The sequence below is a fragment of the Miniopterus natalensis genome, chromosome 4 (genome assembly GCF_054644295.1).
Source record: "Miniopterus natalensis isolate mMinNat1 chromosome 4, mMinNat1.hap1, whole genome shotgun sequence".
In the NCBI taxonomy this organism is placed as follows: Eukaryota; Metazoa; Chordata; class Mammalia; order Chiroptera; family Miniopteridae; genus Miniopterus; species Miniopterus natalensis.
The window spans coordinates 67,800,611-67,818,503 of record NC_142084.1 but is presented as its reverse complement, the minus strand read 5'-3'; the positions used below and the strand labels follow the sequence as shown (position 1 = coordinate 67,818,503).

Here is a 17,893-nt window from a genome sequence, read left to right as displayed (position 1 = left end):
GGAGGCTGCGGGGCCGGGCCAGCCCCCCGCGCCCGCTCACGCAGTCCCACCGCCGGGAGATGTCCTGACTCACATCTCCTGGCGCATCCGAGGGCAGCTGGACCCCCGGGCTCCTCTCGCCCGACTGGGGCTCATCCCATGGAGGCCTCAGGGGCGCTGTGGTCACTCAGGCCCGGGCAAGTGCCGAACACCTCTGTGCTCTGTTTACTCACCTGCGAAAGGGGAGAAATGAGAGTTCCTGTCGCACGTATGAGTGCAGGGCTGTGCTTAGTAAGCGCCCGAGATTACACTGATTATGGCGATTATGGTGATTATTAGTCACCTGGACGAAAGAGACTCCCCCGGAGTTCGAGGAACCCCCATCCCCTGGCCTCAGTCCTGGCGCCTCCCCCCCCCTTCGGAGCCTCAGTTTCCCCACCCCAGCTCCGAGGGGGGCGGCGGGGCGCAGGGGCGGCGGGCACCCGCCTCTGTGGCCGGCAGGGGCAGCACGGAGCGGCCCGGGACGTCCGGAAGGGCCCCGCCTCCGCCCGCCGCGCCCCGCCCAGCCCGGCTGCCCGGAGCCAGGACGCGGCGGCGGTGGCCGGGACCCGGACGGCGCGCGGCGGTGTCGGGACGCGGGCGCCATGGCGGCCGCCGAGCGCCGCGCCTTCGCGCACAAGATCAACAGGTAGCGCGGCCGCCGGGCTCCCTCCTGGCGGCCCCACGTGCCCGAGCCCCGCCCCAGGGTGGCCCGGCCCCACCCCGCCCGTGCGCCCCCCTTTCGAGCCCCTTCCGCCGGCCGCAGGTCCGCCGGGGCCGCGAAGGCGGGAGGGCGGCGGGGCCGAGCTGGCGTCGCGTGTGGGCACCGAGCGCGGTGGCGGCCGAGGTCCCCCTCGCAGCCGTGCACCGTGGGGGCGTGGCCCGGGGGCCTTCCTGGAGGCGGTGGTGCGGGGATAACTGAAGCCGGGCGTCCTCTGCATCCGCTCCCAACCTCCTGGCCCCTCTCCGGCCCCCGAGTCCGAGGGTATGGGAGTGGGGTGCGGCCTTTATGTCCCATCCTCTGAGCCTGGTTTGGGGCTCAGGGATTTCGGAACTGGGATAGTGCTCCTGGCAGCCTTTGAGTCCCGTGGAGAAGTTTCCCGTGCTCTTCCCCCCACCAGGGTCCCGTGTCCAGCTGTCTGGGGGGCAGGGGACAGCTGTGGATGCCCCCCCCCCCCCCCCCCGCCCTGCTTCAAGCTCTCCTAGCACCGGCTGGACTGGCTGGGGATGGATGGGTGATTGAATGGAGAGAGTGGGGGCTGGGGACGGAACCAGCTGGTGGGCAGACGGGGGAGGGGACAGCACCAGGCGCTGGGGGATCCATTTCCGTGACTGAAGATTATGAGAGGGATGTCGGACTCTGGGGATGGACAACCTCTTCCCTGTTGGGGCTTTTGCCTCTACAGAGGGATCAGAATCTGCTTAGTGGTCCTCTCCACAGGGGACCTGACCTGGCCACCCCCAGGTGAAAAAGCCACCCTGTGGGTCCACCCCTGACCTGATGGAGACACAAGAAAAAAATCTCACCCTTGGAGGCAGATGCAGTGGGGAAGACAGATGAGAAGCACAATAAAGTGGATTATTTGTTAGTGACAAGTTCTGTGGGGATACACAAGGCAGAGAAGGGAGACAGGGAGGGTGGGAGTTATTTTAGTTATGGGAGGTGGGTCAGGAATGCCTGGGTGAGAAGCTGACGTTTAAACAAGTATCTGAAGGAGGTGAGGAAGGGGTCCATTCCCATATGTGGGAGGAGGGTCCAAACTCAGGGAAGGGCCAGTGCAAAGGCCCTGTGTGTTCACAAAGGCATAGTGTGTGAAATCATCTGAGACTAGCCAGGCTGGTGAGAATGAGGAAGGGGACAGTGGTAACAGATCGTTTAGGGCCTTGTGGGTTGTGAGAAGGACTTTAATTTTATCCTGAGTGAGAGATGTGGCCTGGTGTCTGGGGCAGTTTTTATGTCTGTCGTCGCTATGTCTCTGAACTATCTCTCTGTCTTGGAACTTTGGTGTCTCTGAGCCTGTTTCTTTGCCTTTCAGTCCCTATGTCCTTGGGTGCTGGCTTCCACTCTGTGAGTAAGAGGGGTCCTGGGTCCCACCCTGGGGAACAGATGCTACCGAGCCCAGGGTAAGAAAAACAGAGAAGTTCCTGGGACCCCAGTGAACCATAAGCAAATGGCTGAAGTCTTCTAGTTACTCTGTGATGAGTTCCCCAGAACTGTCCAGTGGACACCCAGATGTCTACATACTCAGATCTGGGCCTGTATTCATTCATTCATTCATTCATTCATTCATTCATTCATTCATTCCACAAATACCATATTAACCTGAACATAAGATAGTCCCCCAGTTTCCTATTGAACAGAGTCTAGAAAAAAGATTTTGGAGGATAACTTCAAAGTACAAACTCCTACGAATGTAAATAATATAGATAAATGTTATTGTATATAATGTAATTTGTTCATTTTTTCACTTGTACTGTTTAAAATAAAATACAATATAGAATGGTGATAATGACGAGCACTTATAATATGCTTATCACATGCTTATTTCCATCTGGGATGTCAATTGTTTGTCACCAGAGTCTCTTGATGTAGGTATAACTACTGAAACTGAGACTCAAAGTGGTTAGGTCATTGTTGAAGGTCTCTTGTGGGGAAGTGAACCCAGGAGTGTGTGGCCCCAGACCACAGAACAATCTTGGAAACTGCCTCTTCCTGCTACCACATCCCCCTAAGCGAGTCTATTCATTCTTCCTAGGCATCTAACAGCAGCATCTTCATTCTGCCCCTCGGTGGTTTGATATGGGGCAGCTTGCATGTCTCATTTAAAGACATAATGATTTGTTGGACTAGTGGAGGTCCATGAAACAGACATTGACAAAATTCCAAAGGTACCTCTAGGATTTCAAGGAAATGGCTCCTTCCTGCTCTGTCCCAAAATATGTCTGCAAATATGAGCACATGCAAATATCATTACCTTTTTAAAAATTGTTATGTAAAACATGCATGCAGGAAGGTGCAAAGTTCACTTATAAAACAAATGCCAAGGAAAAATCACTTAGGTGAAGATGCGCGCTATCTCCTGCTTCCTGGGCCTCCTCACTCCAGCAGCCCCTCCTGAGCTGCACCTGGTTCTGCCACTTGGGATCACCTTGCCAATGGTGGCTGCCATCCCTTTCTCACTTGTGTTATGGTTTCTCATCCAAGGTGGCTCCCTGTCTACTGTGGGTTAGTTTTGCCTGTTTATTTATTTATTTTAAATTTTAATTTTTAACATTGATTTGTTGTTCCATGTGTTTATGCATTCATTGGTTGATTCTTGTATGTGCCCTGACTGGGGATTGAGCCCACAACCTTGGTGTATCAGGACAATGCTCTAAACAACTGAGCTACCGGTCAGGGCTTAGTTTTGCCTGTTTAGAGCATCTTATAAATGGAATCATGTGGGATGTCTAGTTTGGGGCGCAGCTTTCATCCAGCATAATGGCAGGAGGAGGGCTTATCTGTCCCCTTGCCTGTAGTCAGGTTCGTCCTTTACATTGCTGCATAGTATTCCCCCACCTGTGAATTCTCTGTCTTTGGTCAAGGAACATGTCAGTTGTTTCACGCTGGGGCTGTCACCATCAGGGCTGCTGAGAACATTTTCGGCCATGTGTTTCCTGCTGAGTATCTATGTCTCCAAGTGGAATTGCTGGATGGGCATATCTTTAGTTTCCCTTGAAAATTACAGGTGGTTTTACAAGGGGGTTTTACCGCCAGCACATGAGAGTTACTGCTGTTCTACTTCGTCACTGGCGCTCGTAATATTTGTTTTTAAAATTTTCTGCCAGCCCAGGGGCGTAGGGTGGGGTGTGAAGAGGAATCTCTTTGTGGTTTTATTTGGATTCACTTCTTCCCTCACTTTTTGCACAAGTGGGAACACACAGCATTCGGGGCTTCTGTTATTCTTGTTCTGGTTTATCGTCCTCCTCTCCTGTGAGGGTAGACCTCTGTTAATCCGGCCAGCCCTGGGGTAAGGTCCACAATCTCACATGAATTCCCAATGATGCTCTATCTTCCCCTCTGAGCATCTCTTTAGTGTCACATAGGGTTGTCAACTTTTCACCTTCAGAGGGTTGATCTCACTGATAGCAATAACCCACCACCTGATCTTTAGTTTCCCTCGTTGCAATTGTGAGATCACTTCCTGGGAAAATCACTCAGCTCAGCAGTTTGCTTGCGTTTTTGAAACCTGCTGTACATGGGGGCATCTGATATGGAGGTAGAAAGACAGGAGTTGGAGGTGACTCCCAGGGGTGGGTTCCAAACACTTGAGAGGGTGGGGCTGCCCTTAGTGAAACAGGGAGACAGTGGGAGGACAGGTGATGGTCATGCTATGTGTGGGATGCCTGTAAGACCCCCAACATGGGCACATGGAGGAGGCAGGTGTCACATGGGGCGGGCCAGAGGATTCATTAGTGTTTAGAAGGTGTTGAAGCTCCAAGGCTGGGTAGGACTGGTATGTAGGGTGCGTGTGGACCGGGATGAGGTAGGTTCAGGAGCCCCCTGTTCTGGGCCCTTTTCCTCGCCATGGGCCACATGGAGTGTCTAGCACTGAGGGGCACAGACTTTGACCTCCAGCCGCCCAGGGTTCAGTTCTGGCCCTGTGGCATTCAGCTGCTGACCCTGGGTGGGTTAGGACTCCTCTGAGCCTCCCTCACATTTGGTTCCAAAAACAGGGCCAGAATTCCAGTTTCCCAAGGTCCTCTTTGAGGCAACATGGTGACAGCGAGCCTTAATTGACTCCTTACTGTGTGCCAGGCCCTACACTCAAAACAGCTCCATAAAGTATGGATACTGTCCCCCCGATCTTGAGGCCCACAAGGGGGAGGTCAGCCGCTCATGCTCGCCCAGCTCCAAGTGCAGAGCCCTGTGACTCAGCAACTGGCTCCAGTGGCCATGGCGTTGTGGTCCTATCCTTTTCACACTTCAGGGACCTCTCCAAGCCTAATGACAAAATGAAGCTGGAGCTCCAGCCCTCCCCCCGCCCCTCTCCCTGCTCTGGGGCAGCAGCTGCAGAACAGCTGGGACCAGGACACAGACGGGTCCCCTATCCCGGCATCTTTTGTAAATTACCCCCAAAGTCCTGTGTGCCCAGGCTTCCAGAGGAGGCAGCCCAATTTTGGGAATTTCAGGACAAATCCCTAATTTTGAATACCCTTTGAATTTTCTGGAAGTTCCCCCTCCCCCACTCAATAGAAGCAAGACTCAGGGACAGTTGACAGAAAATAAATAGAATACAGGCAAAGCAATAGAATACAGGCAAAGGCTGGGGTCTCAAACTGTAGGCCCCATGTTGGATCAGGGTCATGGTGAAATTTTGTTGCACCCACACGAATTTGAATTCAGAGGCTTCTGGAGGGGGCTAAGGTTCTCAATTGGCCTCAGTCTCCCCCACCCCCATCCTGTCTTACCTGGGCCTACTGCAAACATCCATCTCATTGGTGGCCTGTGGGCCATCAAGTTTGCAATCCTCAGCATAGTACTTTTTGAGGTACAACTTTTTATTTTGAAAATTTCCAAGCACATAGAAAAGTGGGAAGCAGAAAGGAGGTTTGAACACTCGGGCAACTGCCTTCTCAATTTTAGGAGGAATTGAGGCCCAGAAAATGTGTTTCAACTGCCCAAAACCATACCGCTAAAAGGTCTGGGGCTTTCCCCAACTTTAAGTGGATTTAAGAAAGTTGGAACTGGTGGGAGTTTGGGAGGGATTCACTCATTCCATCAAAAAAACACATTTATTGAGCACCTGTTATAGGTAGGGTCCAGAGTTAGGGTTTCCGTGGGGACCACACAGTCCTGGCTCCTGCTTCACAGGAGCAGGAGTCCATGCTCAGAGCAGAGAGCCCAGCCTCAGGGCCTTTGCACTTGCTGTTCCCACTGCCTGGTACACTGTTCCCCCAGACAACTGCATGACCCTCTGTCCTTCCCTTCCTTCCAAGCTCTGCGGAAGGGTTGAGGGCCTGGAGGATCCCTGCCCCCACTGGGTCTGTCCCACATTTTCCTGCTTGCTCCCTCCCCTGTGGGTCTTCTCCCTCCCTGACTTTGAAAGGCAGTGCAGGTTTAGATTACTGAGGCAGGCCACAGCCCTAGCCTTGGTTGTGGGGTGTGCTCTGAGAGTTATCCTGGCCTCATACATCAGCAGCCTCACCTCAGACTCCCTGGGAACGTGAATGTGTGGAGTGCCCTCTGATTGCCAGGCCCCTGCTCAGCTTCCCACAGCAGCCCTGTGAAGTCAGGGCAGCCACAAATGGGTAAACTGAGGCTCAGAGGCAGGAGTGATCTGTCCAAGGCCCCCCAGAAAGCATGGGATGGGGCACACATACTAAATGAGTTGTTTGAGGGACCCCAGGGTGGACAGAGGTCCCCCAGATGAGAAAGCAGAGACCAGAGGGCTGGCTGGTTGGACAAAGAGGGATCTATGACCCCTCGTGGCCCTTCCCAGTGACAGTTGTCCCTGTGTGTGCTTGGAGAGGTGGCTAAGAAGGGCCCAGAGTATGAGATCTGTGGATCTGGAAGCCTAAGTTCTCTTGGCCAAGTGGTCTGTTTTTTTCTTGCCACAGCCTGGATTTTTCTCTTGTAGAATGAATTTGTTGGCCCCAAAGCCCAGGTTCTCAGGGCTCCGCTGCCCAAGTTTTCCTACCCCCAGTGGCCCCCTTCCTGTCCCCACAGGACAGTGGCAGCCGAGGTGCGGAAGCAGGTGTCCCGGGAACGCAGTGGCTCTCCCCACTCCAGCAGGCGGTGCAGCAGTTCCCTGGGGGTAAGTACTTGGGAGGTGCCCCCTACCCAGACCCTGCCTTCTGGCAGAGGTGGGGTTCCCCTGGGCCTGGCCTCTGTCTCACCCACTCCACTCACTACTGCCCTGTCCTCTGGGGAAGCTGAGATGACTTCAGTCCAGCTGTGGCAGGGGAGGGGTTCCTGGTCTGGCCCCAGTGCTGTCCCCATTCCTGCTTCCCTGTGAGTCTGGAGGGTGATTCCCCTCTCTGCAGCTGCTTCCTGGGGGCCAGGGTGGGGGGATCCCAGTGGGTGGTCAGGGTGGGTGGGGGAGAGGCTCCAGCCTGATGTAGCTCCACTTCCTGCTGCCAGGACCACCCAGACGAAGATGGGGGAGGGCAACCTGGGGGTTGGGAGGTACATCCAGCTGCAAAGGGAAGGGGGTGGGGCCATCTTGTCACTGGGCCTTAGGAATTGTCTGTTTCTTTGCTGCAGTCAATAGGCCTTTCCTTCCACCATTAGTTCCCTGCCCTTCCAGGCACAGGGTGTGATTTCCTGCCTGGAAAGAGGGGTGGGGCAGTCCAAGCTGGAATGAGAGAGGAGAGTCTGAGGTCACTGCCCTTCATAGAATCTCTACAGCTCCAGCACCCTCCATGGCTCCCACTGCCCTCTTATTTGAGTCTGAGGCCAGCCCATACCCACACTCACCCTCCACCCCCACTCCTAGTATCCAGGACAGGGGTGACAGCCACTTTGCTCTGACCCAGGTCCCACTGACTGAAGTCATTGAGCCCCTGGACTTTGAGGATGTGCTACTAAGTCGGCCACCAGATGCTGAGCCTGGACCCCTCCGAGACCTAGTTGAGTTTCCAGCTGATGACCTAGAGCTGCTGCTGCAGCCCCGAGAATGCCGGACCACAGAGCTCGGGATCCCCAAGGATGGGTGGGTTCAACTCCACTCCCTCCCTGTTCATAACTTCACTCTGCCTCCATGCACCCCCTTCTCATCAATACTTCCTTTCCCATCAAACTCTCAACAGCCCTGAATTCAAATCCTGCCTCCTCTGTGTGACTTTGGACAAGTCACCCTCCCTCTCTAAGCCTCTATTTCCCTATCTCTGAAGCAGGCAGAAGGGCATGCCCCACCTCACTAGTCACTGGAAGGACTAACACTAGGCCCTGCCTCTGTTTACCCTGATTTTATTTTGTGCAGAAAGCTAGATGCCCAGGTGAGGGCCGCAGTGGAGATGTACACAGAAGACTGGATCATCGCCCACAGAAGGTGGGTCTGGCTGGGGGCAGCTCAGGGTGGAGGGTCAAGAGGCCAGGTCTGAGCCCAGAAGAGCCCATTGTCTGCAGCCGGTCCTCCTGCTTATCTGCCCATTGTCCCTGCAAGGGCAGCTGGGCTTCAATGATGGTGTACGGGCGAGGTGGATGGCCTTGCAGGTATCATCTGGGCCTTGCAGATGTGTTGGAGTACATCGAGGAGCCCTGGGGATCCCTGATCCCTGCTACCTAACCAGCCCTGCCTCCTCCTAGGTACCAGCATCTGAGTGCAGCATACAGCCCTATCACCACAGAGACCCAGCGAGAGAGGCAGAAGGGCCTCACACGCCAGATTTTTGAGCAGGATGCTTCTGGAGATGAGAAATCTGGACCAGAAGACTTGGTGAGGGAGCCCCGGGTGGGGGTCACTGAAGGGGTGTATATGTGAGCTCCAGCCCCAGCTCTCAGTCACATGTGATGGCAAATGACCCAAATAACCTTGAATTTAAAAGGAAATATATTGACCCCATGAGCGGAAAGTGAAGGGTAATAATTATAAACATTTATTAAGCGCTTAGTGTATAGTAAATATTTAATACTTGTCTTTGTTTTGCATCCTGTGAGGCAGGGCAACCATTACACCCATTTTACAGATTAAAAAATTGAGGCACAGCAAGATGATTAGAGGGCCTTTACTGTCCCACAGCATCTCTAGCCTATATTTTGTCGACCGACATTTATTGAACAGCTATTTTATACCAAATAATAATTATACCAAGAATTATTGTTATTGTTTTCATTGTTACTACTTATAGATGTAGCTGGGGAAATGAGGCCCTTACAGTTATGGTCCAGACCTGGGGTCACAGAGCTGAGCTGGGATTTGAACCAGGGCAGTCTGGCTCTGACCATAGTTCTGTCTGGGAGGTCATGCAGGATCCTGGGCCAGTGACAGTCCCCCAAAGGAACTCTCCCTCCCTTGGCAACAGGGAGCAAAGTCCCAGAGAAGGCTTTCATTGGCCCAGCCCAGGTATGTCCTTACCTTGGAGCCCATCTCTGGGACTGGTAGATGTCGTGTTCTGATTGGCCAGATGAGGGTCCTGTGAAGCTCAGAACATGGGGATAGGAGTAGTCTTCCCAACAATGGTAAAGGAGGGAGGCTCGCCAAATAAGTTTCTAGAAAGAGGGTCAGCAAAGCCCCTAGGTCACCCTTGTAGTGATGACTAAGTGCTTGTCCATTCTCTACTGGCAGGATGACCTCCGGCACTCCTCAGGCTCCCCAGAGGACACGCCTCGAAGCAGTGGTGCCTCTGGCATCTTTGACCTAAGGAACTTGGCAGCTGACTCACTGCTGCCCTCGCTGCTGGAGCGGGTGGCCCCCGAGGACGTGGACCGACGCAATGAGGCCCTGCGGAGGCAGCACCGGCCCCGCACCCTGCTCACCCTCTACCCAGCACCTGATGAGGTGGGAGCCTGCAGGCCCACATAGGCCCCGAGGCCAATACCCGTCCAACTGACATGTATCTCTATATCTTATCCCACCCACATGTACTGGGTGCTTACTGTATACCCTTTATTTTTATTTAGTGGCTTATATTGGATGCCTAATATGTACCCCCCATATTTAGTCAACCAATACTTATTGTATACCTTCTCTATAGACCTCTCTTTAATCAAACAGAATTTATTTAGTGTCTAGTATATGCCTGTATTTATCTAACCAGTGCTTATTGGACACTCAATGTGTACTTTTATTTATTTTTTCATTTAAAAAAATTTTTTTAAATATATCTTTATTGATTTCAGAGAGAGGAAGGGAGAGGGGGAGAGAGAGATAGAAACATCAATGATAAGAGAGTTGTCATTGATTGGCTACCTCCTGCATGCCCTGACTGGGGATCGAGCCTACAACCTGGGCATGTGCCCCGACAGGGAATTGAACCCCGATCTCCTGGATCCTAGGTCAATGCTCAGCTGCTGAGCCACGCCCGGCCAGGCTACATACTTTATTTTCATTCAATGGCTTTTATTAGACATCTACTATATACCCTTATATTTATCCAGTCCACTTTTATTGGGTACCTAGTATTTTCATTCAACCATTTATTGGGTCCTTACTGTATCTACCTATATTTATTGAATCAGTGCTTATTGGGTATCTGGTATATATATCTATATGTGTCCAGTCAGCATTAATCGAATGCTTTCTGTATATATCTGTTTATCCAACTTTTAGTAGGTACCTACTCTATACCTCTATTCAGCTGACATGTTTGGGTGACTGTTATATGACAGGCACTGGGAATAAAGCCATGAACAAGATAGACCCAGTCCCTGCCCCCAAGTTCGCAGTCTAGTGGAAGAGAGACCCTACTACCAGGAAATTACAACCCAAACAGAGTAATACCATAATGATGTGCTGATAATTGTCCTTCATGTGGCCCTCAATGTCCCAGCCACATGGCCCATTGCAACAGAGCATTGTGAGCACTTGGAGGAGGTGCCTGCCCAGGCTTCTGTAGTCAGGAAAGGCTTCCTGGAGGAAGTGCCAGGTAAGCTGCAACTTAAACCATGAGCAGGTGTTGGCCAGTAAGGAGAAGGGGAGAAGAAAGGCATTATAGGAAGGGGAACAGCATGTGCAAAGGTTCAGAGGCAGTGGACTTTAGGTTTAGTCAAGCTGGGGGTAGAGCTGGTCTCAGGCTGTACATTCCAAGCTCTTCTTGGAGGATGTCCCAGCTGCCCCCCGGTTCTTGGCAGGACGAGGCCGTGGAACGCTGCAGCCACCCGGAGCCGCCCTGCGAACACTTTGGACAGAGAATCCTGGTCAAGTGTCTGTCACTTAAGTGAGTGTGCTTACCTACCCCCCTTCAGACATGCAAGGGGACCAGATAGATTATAGTGTCATACTATAATCTATCTATTTTGCAAAATGGGACTTGGTGCTCACTGCAAGAGCAGGACCATTAATGTGCAGCTATAAGACTCATGAGGCCTTGGGTTTTTAGGCGGGAAATAAGACTTCCTTTTTTGTTATTCAAAGCCACCAATCCTTAAGTGCTGTGTGCCAGGCTCTGTTCTCTGCGCTTCACATATATTAATTCTAATCTTCACTACAACCTTGGGAAGTGGGCACAAGCTGGGAAACTGAGGCACAGAGTGACAAAGTCACTTTGCCTAAAATCACACAACTTGTGAGGCCAGATTCCCCATGCTCCCACTCTGTTGCTGGGACCCAGGTGGAGGGGGGTACTGGTGACTCTGGGATTTGAGGCCCCCTCCACATCAGCCCCCTAGGGAGCAGCCAAAAATGCTTGGGAACTGAGCTGAACAGGATGTGGCCTTGGACCTGAGCCTGGCCCTGCCCCTTCCCACCCTGAGTTCCTGCTTGGACGGGGGCAGGAAAGGGAGGCCTGGTCTGGCTTAAGGCCCGAGTGGGCGGCCTGCCCCAAGCACAAGGGGTGGGAACTGGCTCTGTGGGCTCATCCAGTCATTCAACACTCATTGAGTGCCTACTGTGTGCAGGGTGTTTAATAGTAGGATGACCACACTGGGACACAGTACACACAAAGGCAGGGAGACATCTGAAAAGGGAAAAATGAGACCAAGAGGTGGGGTGGGGCCGAGCCGTGCAGGAATTTGTGTTCAGTGCAGTGGGAAGCTTTAAAATTTAAGTTTTAAGCCTGGCTGGGTGTGGCTCAGCAGTTGAGCGTCGGCCTGGGATCCAGGCGATCCGGGTTCGATTCCCAGTCAGGGCACATGCCCAGGTTGTGGGCTCGATCAATGACTCTCTCATCATTGATGTTTCTATCTCTCTCTTTCTCCCTCTCCTTTCCTCTCTCTGAAATCAATAAAGATATATTTAAAAAAATAAAAAATAAAATAAAATTTAAGTTTTAAGATGCTTCCTTAGAAGGCAGGTGGGGCGTGGCTCAGTGGTTGAGCGTCGACCTGGGATCCAGGGGATCTGGGTTCGATTCCCGGTCAGGGCACATGCCTGGGTTGCAGGCTCGATCCCCAGTCGGGGTCATGCAGGAGGCAGCCAATCAATGACTCATCACTGATGTTTCTCTCTCTCTCTCTTCCTCTCCTTTCCTCTCTCTGAAATCAATAAAGATACATTTTTTTAAAAAAAGAAGGCAGGTGGTGAGTGGGAGCCAGCAAGGCAGCGTAAGACATGCAGGTGGTTACAGTGGCCATTCAGGCAAGCGAATATGAGACTCGGCCCAGGGTGGCACAGGTGACAGAGGACACCACAGAGAGGGGACACAGGAAGACCCAAGAGTGGAGAATTTTAAGCTGGGGGGAGGGGTATTGTGCCAAAAGCCGCTTCTGTGCCAGTTGAACAAGGGCCTTGATTTTGGTGGGAGGGGCTCTGTGTGTTACTGACAGAGGAGGGGGAAAACTCAGTGCCTCAGCTTCCTCTTTTGCCAAATGGGACAGGCCTTTTCTGCAAACCTGTAAATGGTAGTTCTGTGTAGCTCAGTGGGAATTAGATGCCCTCATGCTGTGCCAAGGTTGAGTTGGGCCTCAAGAGGGAGTAGAGGGTGTGGATGGTGGGAGTATCAGGGACAGCCTCTGCCAGATCGTCCCATTCACCCACAGGTTCGAAATCGAGATTGAGCCCATCTTTGGCATCTTGGCCCTGTATGATGTGCGGGAGAAAAAGAAGGTAGGAGCCCCTTTCTTCCCCTTCCTCCTTCATTCCCCTCCTTGTTGCAAGGCTGTGGACTTCCTGGAGGTGGTGGCTCAGCTTCCTTTTGTGCTCCCAGATCTCGGAAAACTTCTACTTTGACCTGAATTCAGACTCCATGAAGGGATTGCTGCGGGCCCATGGCACTCACCCGGCAATCTCCACCCTAGCCCGCTCTGCCATCTTCTCCGTGACCTATCCCTCGCCTGATATCTTCCTGGTCATCAAGGTGCCCACTGGGACTGGGCAAGGGGGGGTAATGGTGAATGTCATAAGCGTAGTCCCTGCTCTCATGGAAGAACACAGACATGTCCCAAGAAGGATCAGGTCTCTTGTGGGGGAAGCACAGGCAGTGGGCAAGCCTGGAGGAGGCTCCTGACCCAGCCCACGTCAACAGAAATCACTGAGGGCTTCCATGGAGAGGTGACAGCTGAGCCATGAGTGGGCAGCTTATAGAGAAATGGCATCCTGACATAGGGGGACAGACCATATATATATTGATTTTAGAGAGGATGAGAGAAAGAAACATCAATTTGTTGTTTTACCTATTAATGCATTCACCAATCAACTCTTATATGTTCCCTGACTGGGGATCAAGCCACAACCTTGGTGTGCCAGGACAGTGCTCTAACCAACTGAGCTACCTGGCCAGGGCCTAAAATATTTTTTTAAGCTGAGAGCTTTTCAGTTTATTAGGGGAGGAAAAACCTAGTTGGCACATGTATTTAGGATTTTCTCTTTCTAGGAGTGAGCTTAAATTTCCTTTCCCAAAACGTTCAATTAGGTTACACTAATGACATTAATTGAGCACCTATAGGCCTGCACTGGTCAGTCAGGCTTCACAGGGATTCCCACCTTTAGTCCTCACAGCATCTCTGGGAGGTGGGGGTTGCCATGGCTCCATTTTATAGGTGGGGAAACTGAGGCACAGAACATGTAAGGGACCTGCTCAGGATCCCACAGCCCAAAGTGGTCAGGATTGAAGTCTAGTCTTATGGCTCAGAGCCATGCTTGGAGTGGCGTCTGTTTATACTGACAAAGAATTGTAGATGTAGGGAAAATATGGAGCCTTGGCTTTGAGGTGGGTTCAAAAGGTGGGGAGGAGGCAGCTGGCCAGGCAAGTCAACTCCTAGCACTCAATCCTGAGGACAGGGGAAGCCATGGGAAGTGTTGGAACAAGAGCTCTAGTGTATGGGGTGTCTGGGGGCTTATGAGAGGTCCAGGAGGTTGGGGGTAGGGTGGGGAAGTCAGGCTCCTGCAGCTCCTCACTGGGCCTGCCTGTCCTCAGCTGGAGAAGGTATTACAGCAGGGAGACATCAGTGAGTGCTGTGAGCCCTACATGGTGATGAAGGAGGTGGACACAGCCAAGGTAAGCGGGTGGAGGCTGGACCTGGTTGTGAATGGGCCACCCTGCAGGGCAGATCCTGCATTCGGCAGGCCTGGGGCATTGAGCTTCTGGGTGTTGGAGGGTCTCCCCACAGAACAAAGAGAAGCTGGAGAAGCTTCGCCTAGCAGCCGAGCAGTTCTGCACCCGCCTGGGCCGCTATCGCATGCCATTCGCCTGGACAGCCGTGCATTTAGCCAACATTGTGAACAGCGCGGGGCAGCCGGACCGTGACTCGGACTCGGAGGGTGGTGAGGCGGCGGGGCTGGTGGCCGGGGGCGGGGCTGTACCGGGGACGGGGAGGGGCGCCCTCTGCCGGCCGGAGTCTCTACCAGGCTGAGTCTCCGAGTTTCTCTGACTCGCCCGTCTCTGTCCCCCTCCATCCCTCACGGTAACTGCCTCCCTAGAGCGCCGACCTGCCTGGACTGACCGCCGCCGCCGGGGGCCCCCAGACCGGACGAGTAGTGGGGATGACGCCTGCAGCTTCTCCAGTTTCCGCCCTGCCACACTAACTGTCACCAACTTCTTTAAACAGGTGTCGAAGCCACAGGGCAGGGGGCTAGGGGAGGGGTGCCAAGGGACACCCCTGTGGCCACACAGCCCCAGGGGACCCAGCTCACGGGGGCGGGTCTGATGCAGGAAGCGGAGAGGCTCAGTGATGAGGATCTCTTCAAGTTCCTGGCTGACATGCGGCGCCCGACGTCCTTGCTACGGCGTCTACGGCCTGTGACCGGTGCGTGGCACACCCCGTAGACAAGAGGTGTCACTCACACAGTCACTCAACAAACACTGACCACCTGCTATGTCTGACCCTGGGGACTCAACAGTGAGCATGATAGACAAATCCCCAACTTCAGGGGCTGGACATTCCAGTGGGGGGCCACAGATTAGAAACAGAATTAAAAAGACACATTGGGTCACTTGGGGGATGTAGTGGCTGGGGGGACATGGATCTGGAGGGCAGAGCCAATCAAGCATGGGGGCCAGAGATGGGAGGTGAGGGTGATTTCTGGCCTTAGTACCTGAAGGACAGCCACCAGAGGGCATTGTGGGAGAGTCAGAGCCCTGACCCCAAAGCCCAGAGAGGGTGGGGCACCATCAAGAGGCAGGTGCAAACTGGCTCCCCCTCCCCAGCCCAGCTCAAGATTGACATCTCCCCGGCCCCCGAGAACCCCCACTTTTGCCTCTCCCCGGAGCTGCTTCATGTCAAGCCCTACCCAGACCCCAGGGGCCGGCCCACCAAGGAGATCCTGGAGTTCCCCACCCGTGAGGTCTACGCTCCCCACACAAGCTACAGGTACAGCCTCAGGCCCAGTTGGGCACTTGAATGGGGGTGTTCCGGCATCATGCAAAGTGAGGCCCCCTTTCTCCCAGAGACACACAGACACCCAGGGTGAGATGCCACTGCTTGCTTTAATGGTATGTAGTCATGAAGGAACACATGTCTTTCCTTCACCTCTCCTCAGTGGGGCCATGTCTTCTGCCTTCGTCCCCACCTGCTTCTGTCTCTGCTCTGTGGCCGGAAACGGGGCCTGACAGCCTGGCTGACCCTAGCAGACAGGCAGCTCCTCCCTGTGCAGGGGCCACATGGGGCGTGGAAGCATCCCTAGGTGCATGGCTGGTCCTCAGTTCTGCCAGGTAGGCTCAGGCTGGGAGCGCTGCTGTGTGGAGTCTGCAAGGGAGATGAGGTTTAGCCAAGGCAAGGAGTGAGGGGGGGGCATCTGGCTGCCCTGTGTACCCCCAATTCAGTTGCCCTACACGCCCAACCCCCACCAGGCTCACCTCTCCTGGATCTGTCGCAGCCGGTGCTGCTGCGCCGCCATCTCCCGCCTTTGTCGCTGAACGTGGCCTGTGAGGGCCCACACAATGTGGCTCTGCTTGTCAGCACGGGCCTGTGGGGTCAAGACAGAAACCTCAGCTGGGGGCCATCTCACTTCCCATCCCCTGATCCTACTCAGCCCCCTCTCCTCATTGCATCTGTGTGACCCAGTAAGTCACTGCCACTCGTAGACCTCAACTTCCCTATCTAGAAAATGGGAAAGAAATGGGACTCACTCGGTGGGATTATGAGCATGATATAATTAAAGGGCACAAAACAGTGCTGGGTACTTATTGGACACTCAAGAAATGTGGCCAGTTGCTCTGTTTGAGTGCCTAGCATCTTTCTGGCTCTGTGCTGAGTATTTTATCTGCACTGAGTCCCTGGCCCCTCTCTGAAGCATCAATTGTTGCCTTTATTTGCAAATGGAGAAACTGAGACATGGAAAGGGACATGGGTTTTGCCAAGGGTCACACAGGGAGAAGCCATGGAGCTGGGAGGCTAACCTGTGTGTGTGTGTGTGTGGGGGGAATCTCTAGGACTTGCTCTAGAAGCAAATTCTATCTGGGAATCAGGGTCTTGACTCCCCCAGGGCTGGGAGCCCCTTACCTTTAAGGCCTCAAATTCTTGATGGGCAGGGCCCAGCCAAGCACCCCTCAGCCGGACTTCTAGCTGTTGCATGCTCTCCCGTAGCACCTGCTGTCCCTGGGCCACCTCACCCAGCGCCTGGGCCGTGGCTTCTGCCTGCAGCTTTAGGGCATCCTCTTCTGTCTGTTCAAGTGACATTAGCAGGATGACCAATTTGTCTTTGCCTGAGACGTGCCTGATTTAAACACTGAAAGTCCTGTATTCCAGGAACCCCCTCTCCCTGGGCAAACCCAGACAGTTGGTCACCCTGGACATAACTCCACTGCAGATTCTTACCCACCCCATTAAGTAAGAAACTGCAGTGCCTACCTGCATCTCCAACAAGCTTGCTCGTAGCTCCTGGGCTGCATCCCAGCCATGGCTGACCTCCTGCCCCAGGAGCCCCAGTGCACGGCCGTAGAGGCCTAGGTTGTCCCTGGCCTCCATCAGCCGTGTCTCTGTGGCCCTGTATACACCATTGAGGGCCTGGCCCAGCTGCAGGGCCCCATGGAAGAGCAGGGTCAGCTCCTCGTGCTGTGCCGGCTCCAGGCTGCCCACGGGCGCCGTAGAGGCAGGCCAGGCCATTGTTAGCAGGCCACACAGCAGACACAGCGGGAACATGGGTATGCCTGAGTGGTTGGAGGTGCAGTCACGGCGCCACTGCTGCCTCCTTTTATGCCTCAACACCCCTTTAACCCCCGGTCAATCGTTAACCAGCCAGTCGGGTGCCTGTGTTGTGCAAGGGCCTGGCAGTGGCACGATGGTTGCATCAGGCGAATGTCTGGCCGGGCCACGCTGGAATCATGCTGGCTGGGGCTCAGAGCCAGGTGTGGGCTGGGGGCACTGGGAGAGGACAGGACCAGGTCTTGCTGGGGGACCATGAGTCTTTGAGCTTTGTTTTTCCCACCTGTGGACAGGCACAACAATAATGATAACAATAGGCTTTTATGAGTTCCACCGGTTTGCTCCGAGCTGTTCCACTGCCATGATAGTAACTGCTCTTGTACCTTTCCCACAAACCTCTGATGCTGGCGACTTTGTTGGCCTGGTTGAGGACTGGGGGAGTGGGTGCAGGTGGCGGGGACTCTCCCAAGGCCACACAGCCTAACTTTAAGACCCACACATGCCCCAGATCAATGCTAACTGCCAGTTTTCTCTGGATAACTGTGGGCAAGTGTCTCACTTTCCTTGCCTGTGAAATGGGGGTGACATTAGTCCTCCTTCACAAGCTGCTTGTGAGAAGTAAATTAGTTGTTTCATGTTGAGTGCTTAAACAGCCTGGCATGCAAGTGCCCCATTAGTGATTGGTACAATCATTGTCATTACTGTTTGTCATCT

At 53.7% G+C, this 17,893-nt stretch overlaps 2 protein-coding genes across 4 annotated transcripts in view; one reads left to right on the top strand and one right to left on the bottom strand.

Annotated features, from left to right (window-relative positions):
• The first annotated feature begins 606 nt into the window (after positions 1-606).
• DOCK6 (dedicator of cytokinesis 6) overlaps positions 607-17,893 on the top strand; it is a 41,672-nt gene continuing 24,385 nt past the window's right edge. For all 3 annotated transcript variants that reach the window (XM_087816740.1, XM_087816739.1, XM_087816738.1), the window contains exons 1-14: positions 607-667; positions 6,728-6,815; positions 7,537-7,712; positions 7,983-8,051; positions 8,309-8,438; positions 9,288-9,500; positions 10,793-10,878; positions 12,638-12,704; positions 12,805-12,954; positions 14,014-14,094; positions 14,207-14,360; positions 14,517-14,644; positions 14,749-14,842; positions 15,244-15,406. In XM_087816740.1, the coding sequence (XP_087672866.1) occupies positions 624-667; positions 6,728-6,815; positions 7,537-7,712; positions 7,983-8,051; positions 8,309-8,438; positions 9,288-9,500; positions 10,793-10,878; positions 12,638-12,704; positions 12,805-12,954; positions 14,014-14,094; positions 14,207-14,360; positions 14,517-14,644; positions 14,749-14,842; positions 15,244-15,406 (1,643 nt within the window). In that variant the 5' untranslated portion in view covers positions 607-623. The remainder of the gene's footprint in view (positions 668-6,727; positions 6,816-7,536; positions 7,713-7,982; positions 8,052-8,308; positions 8,439-9,287; positions 9,501-10,792; positions 10,879-12,637; positions 12,705-12,804; positions 12,955-14,013; positions 14,095-14,206; positions 14,361-14,516; positions 14,645-14,748; positions 14,843-15,243; positions 15,407-17,893) is intronic.
• On the bottom strand, positions 15,562-17,312 carry ANGPTL8 (angiopoietin like 8). Its single transcript, XM_016207880.2, is given in 5 exon segments — positions 15,562-15,699; positions 15,701-15,770; positions 15,892-16,001; positions 16,538-16,699; positions 16,886-17,312. Coding segments are annotated over 5 exon segments (771 nt in total). The 5' UTR covers positions 17,177-17,312.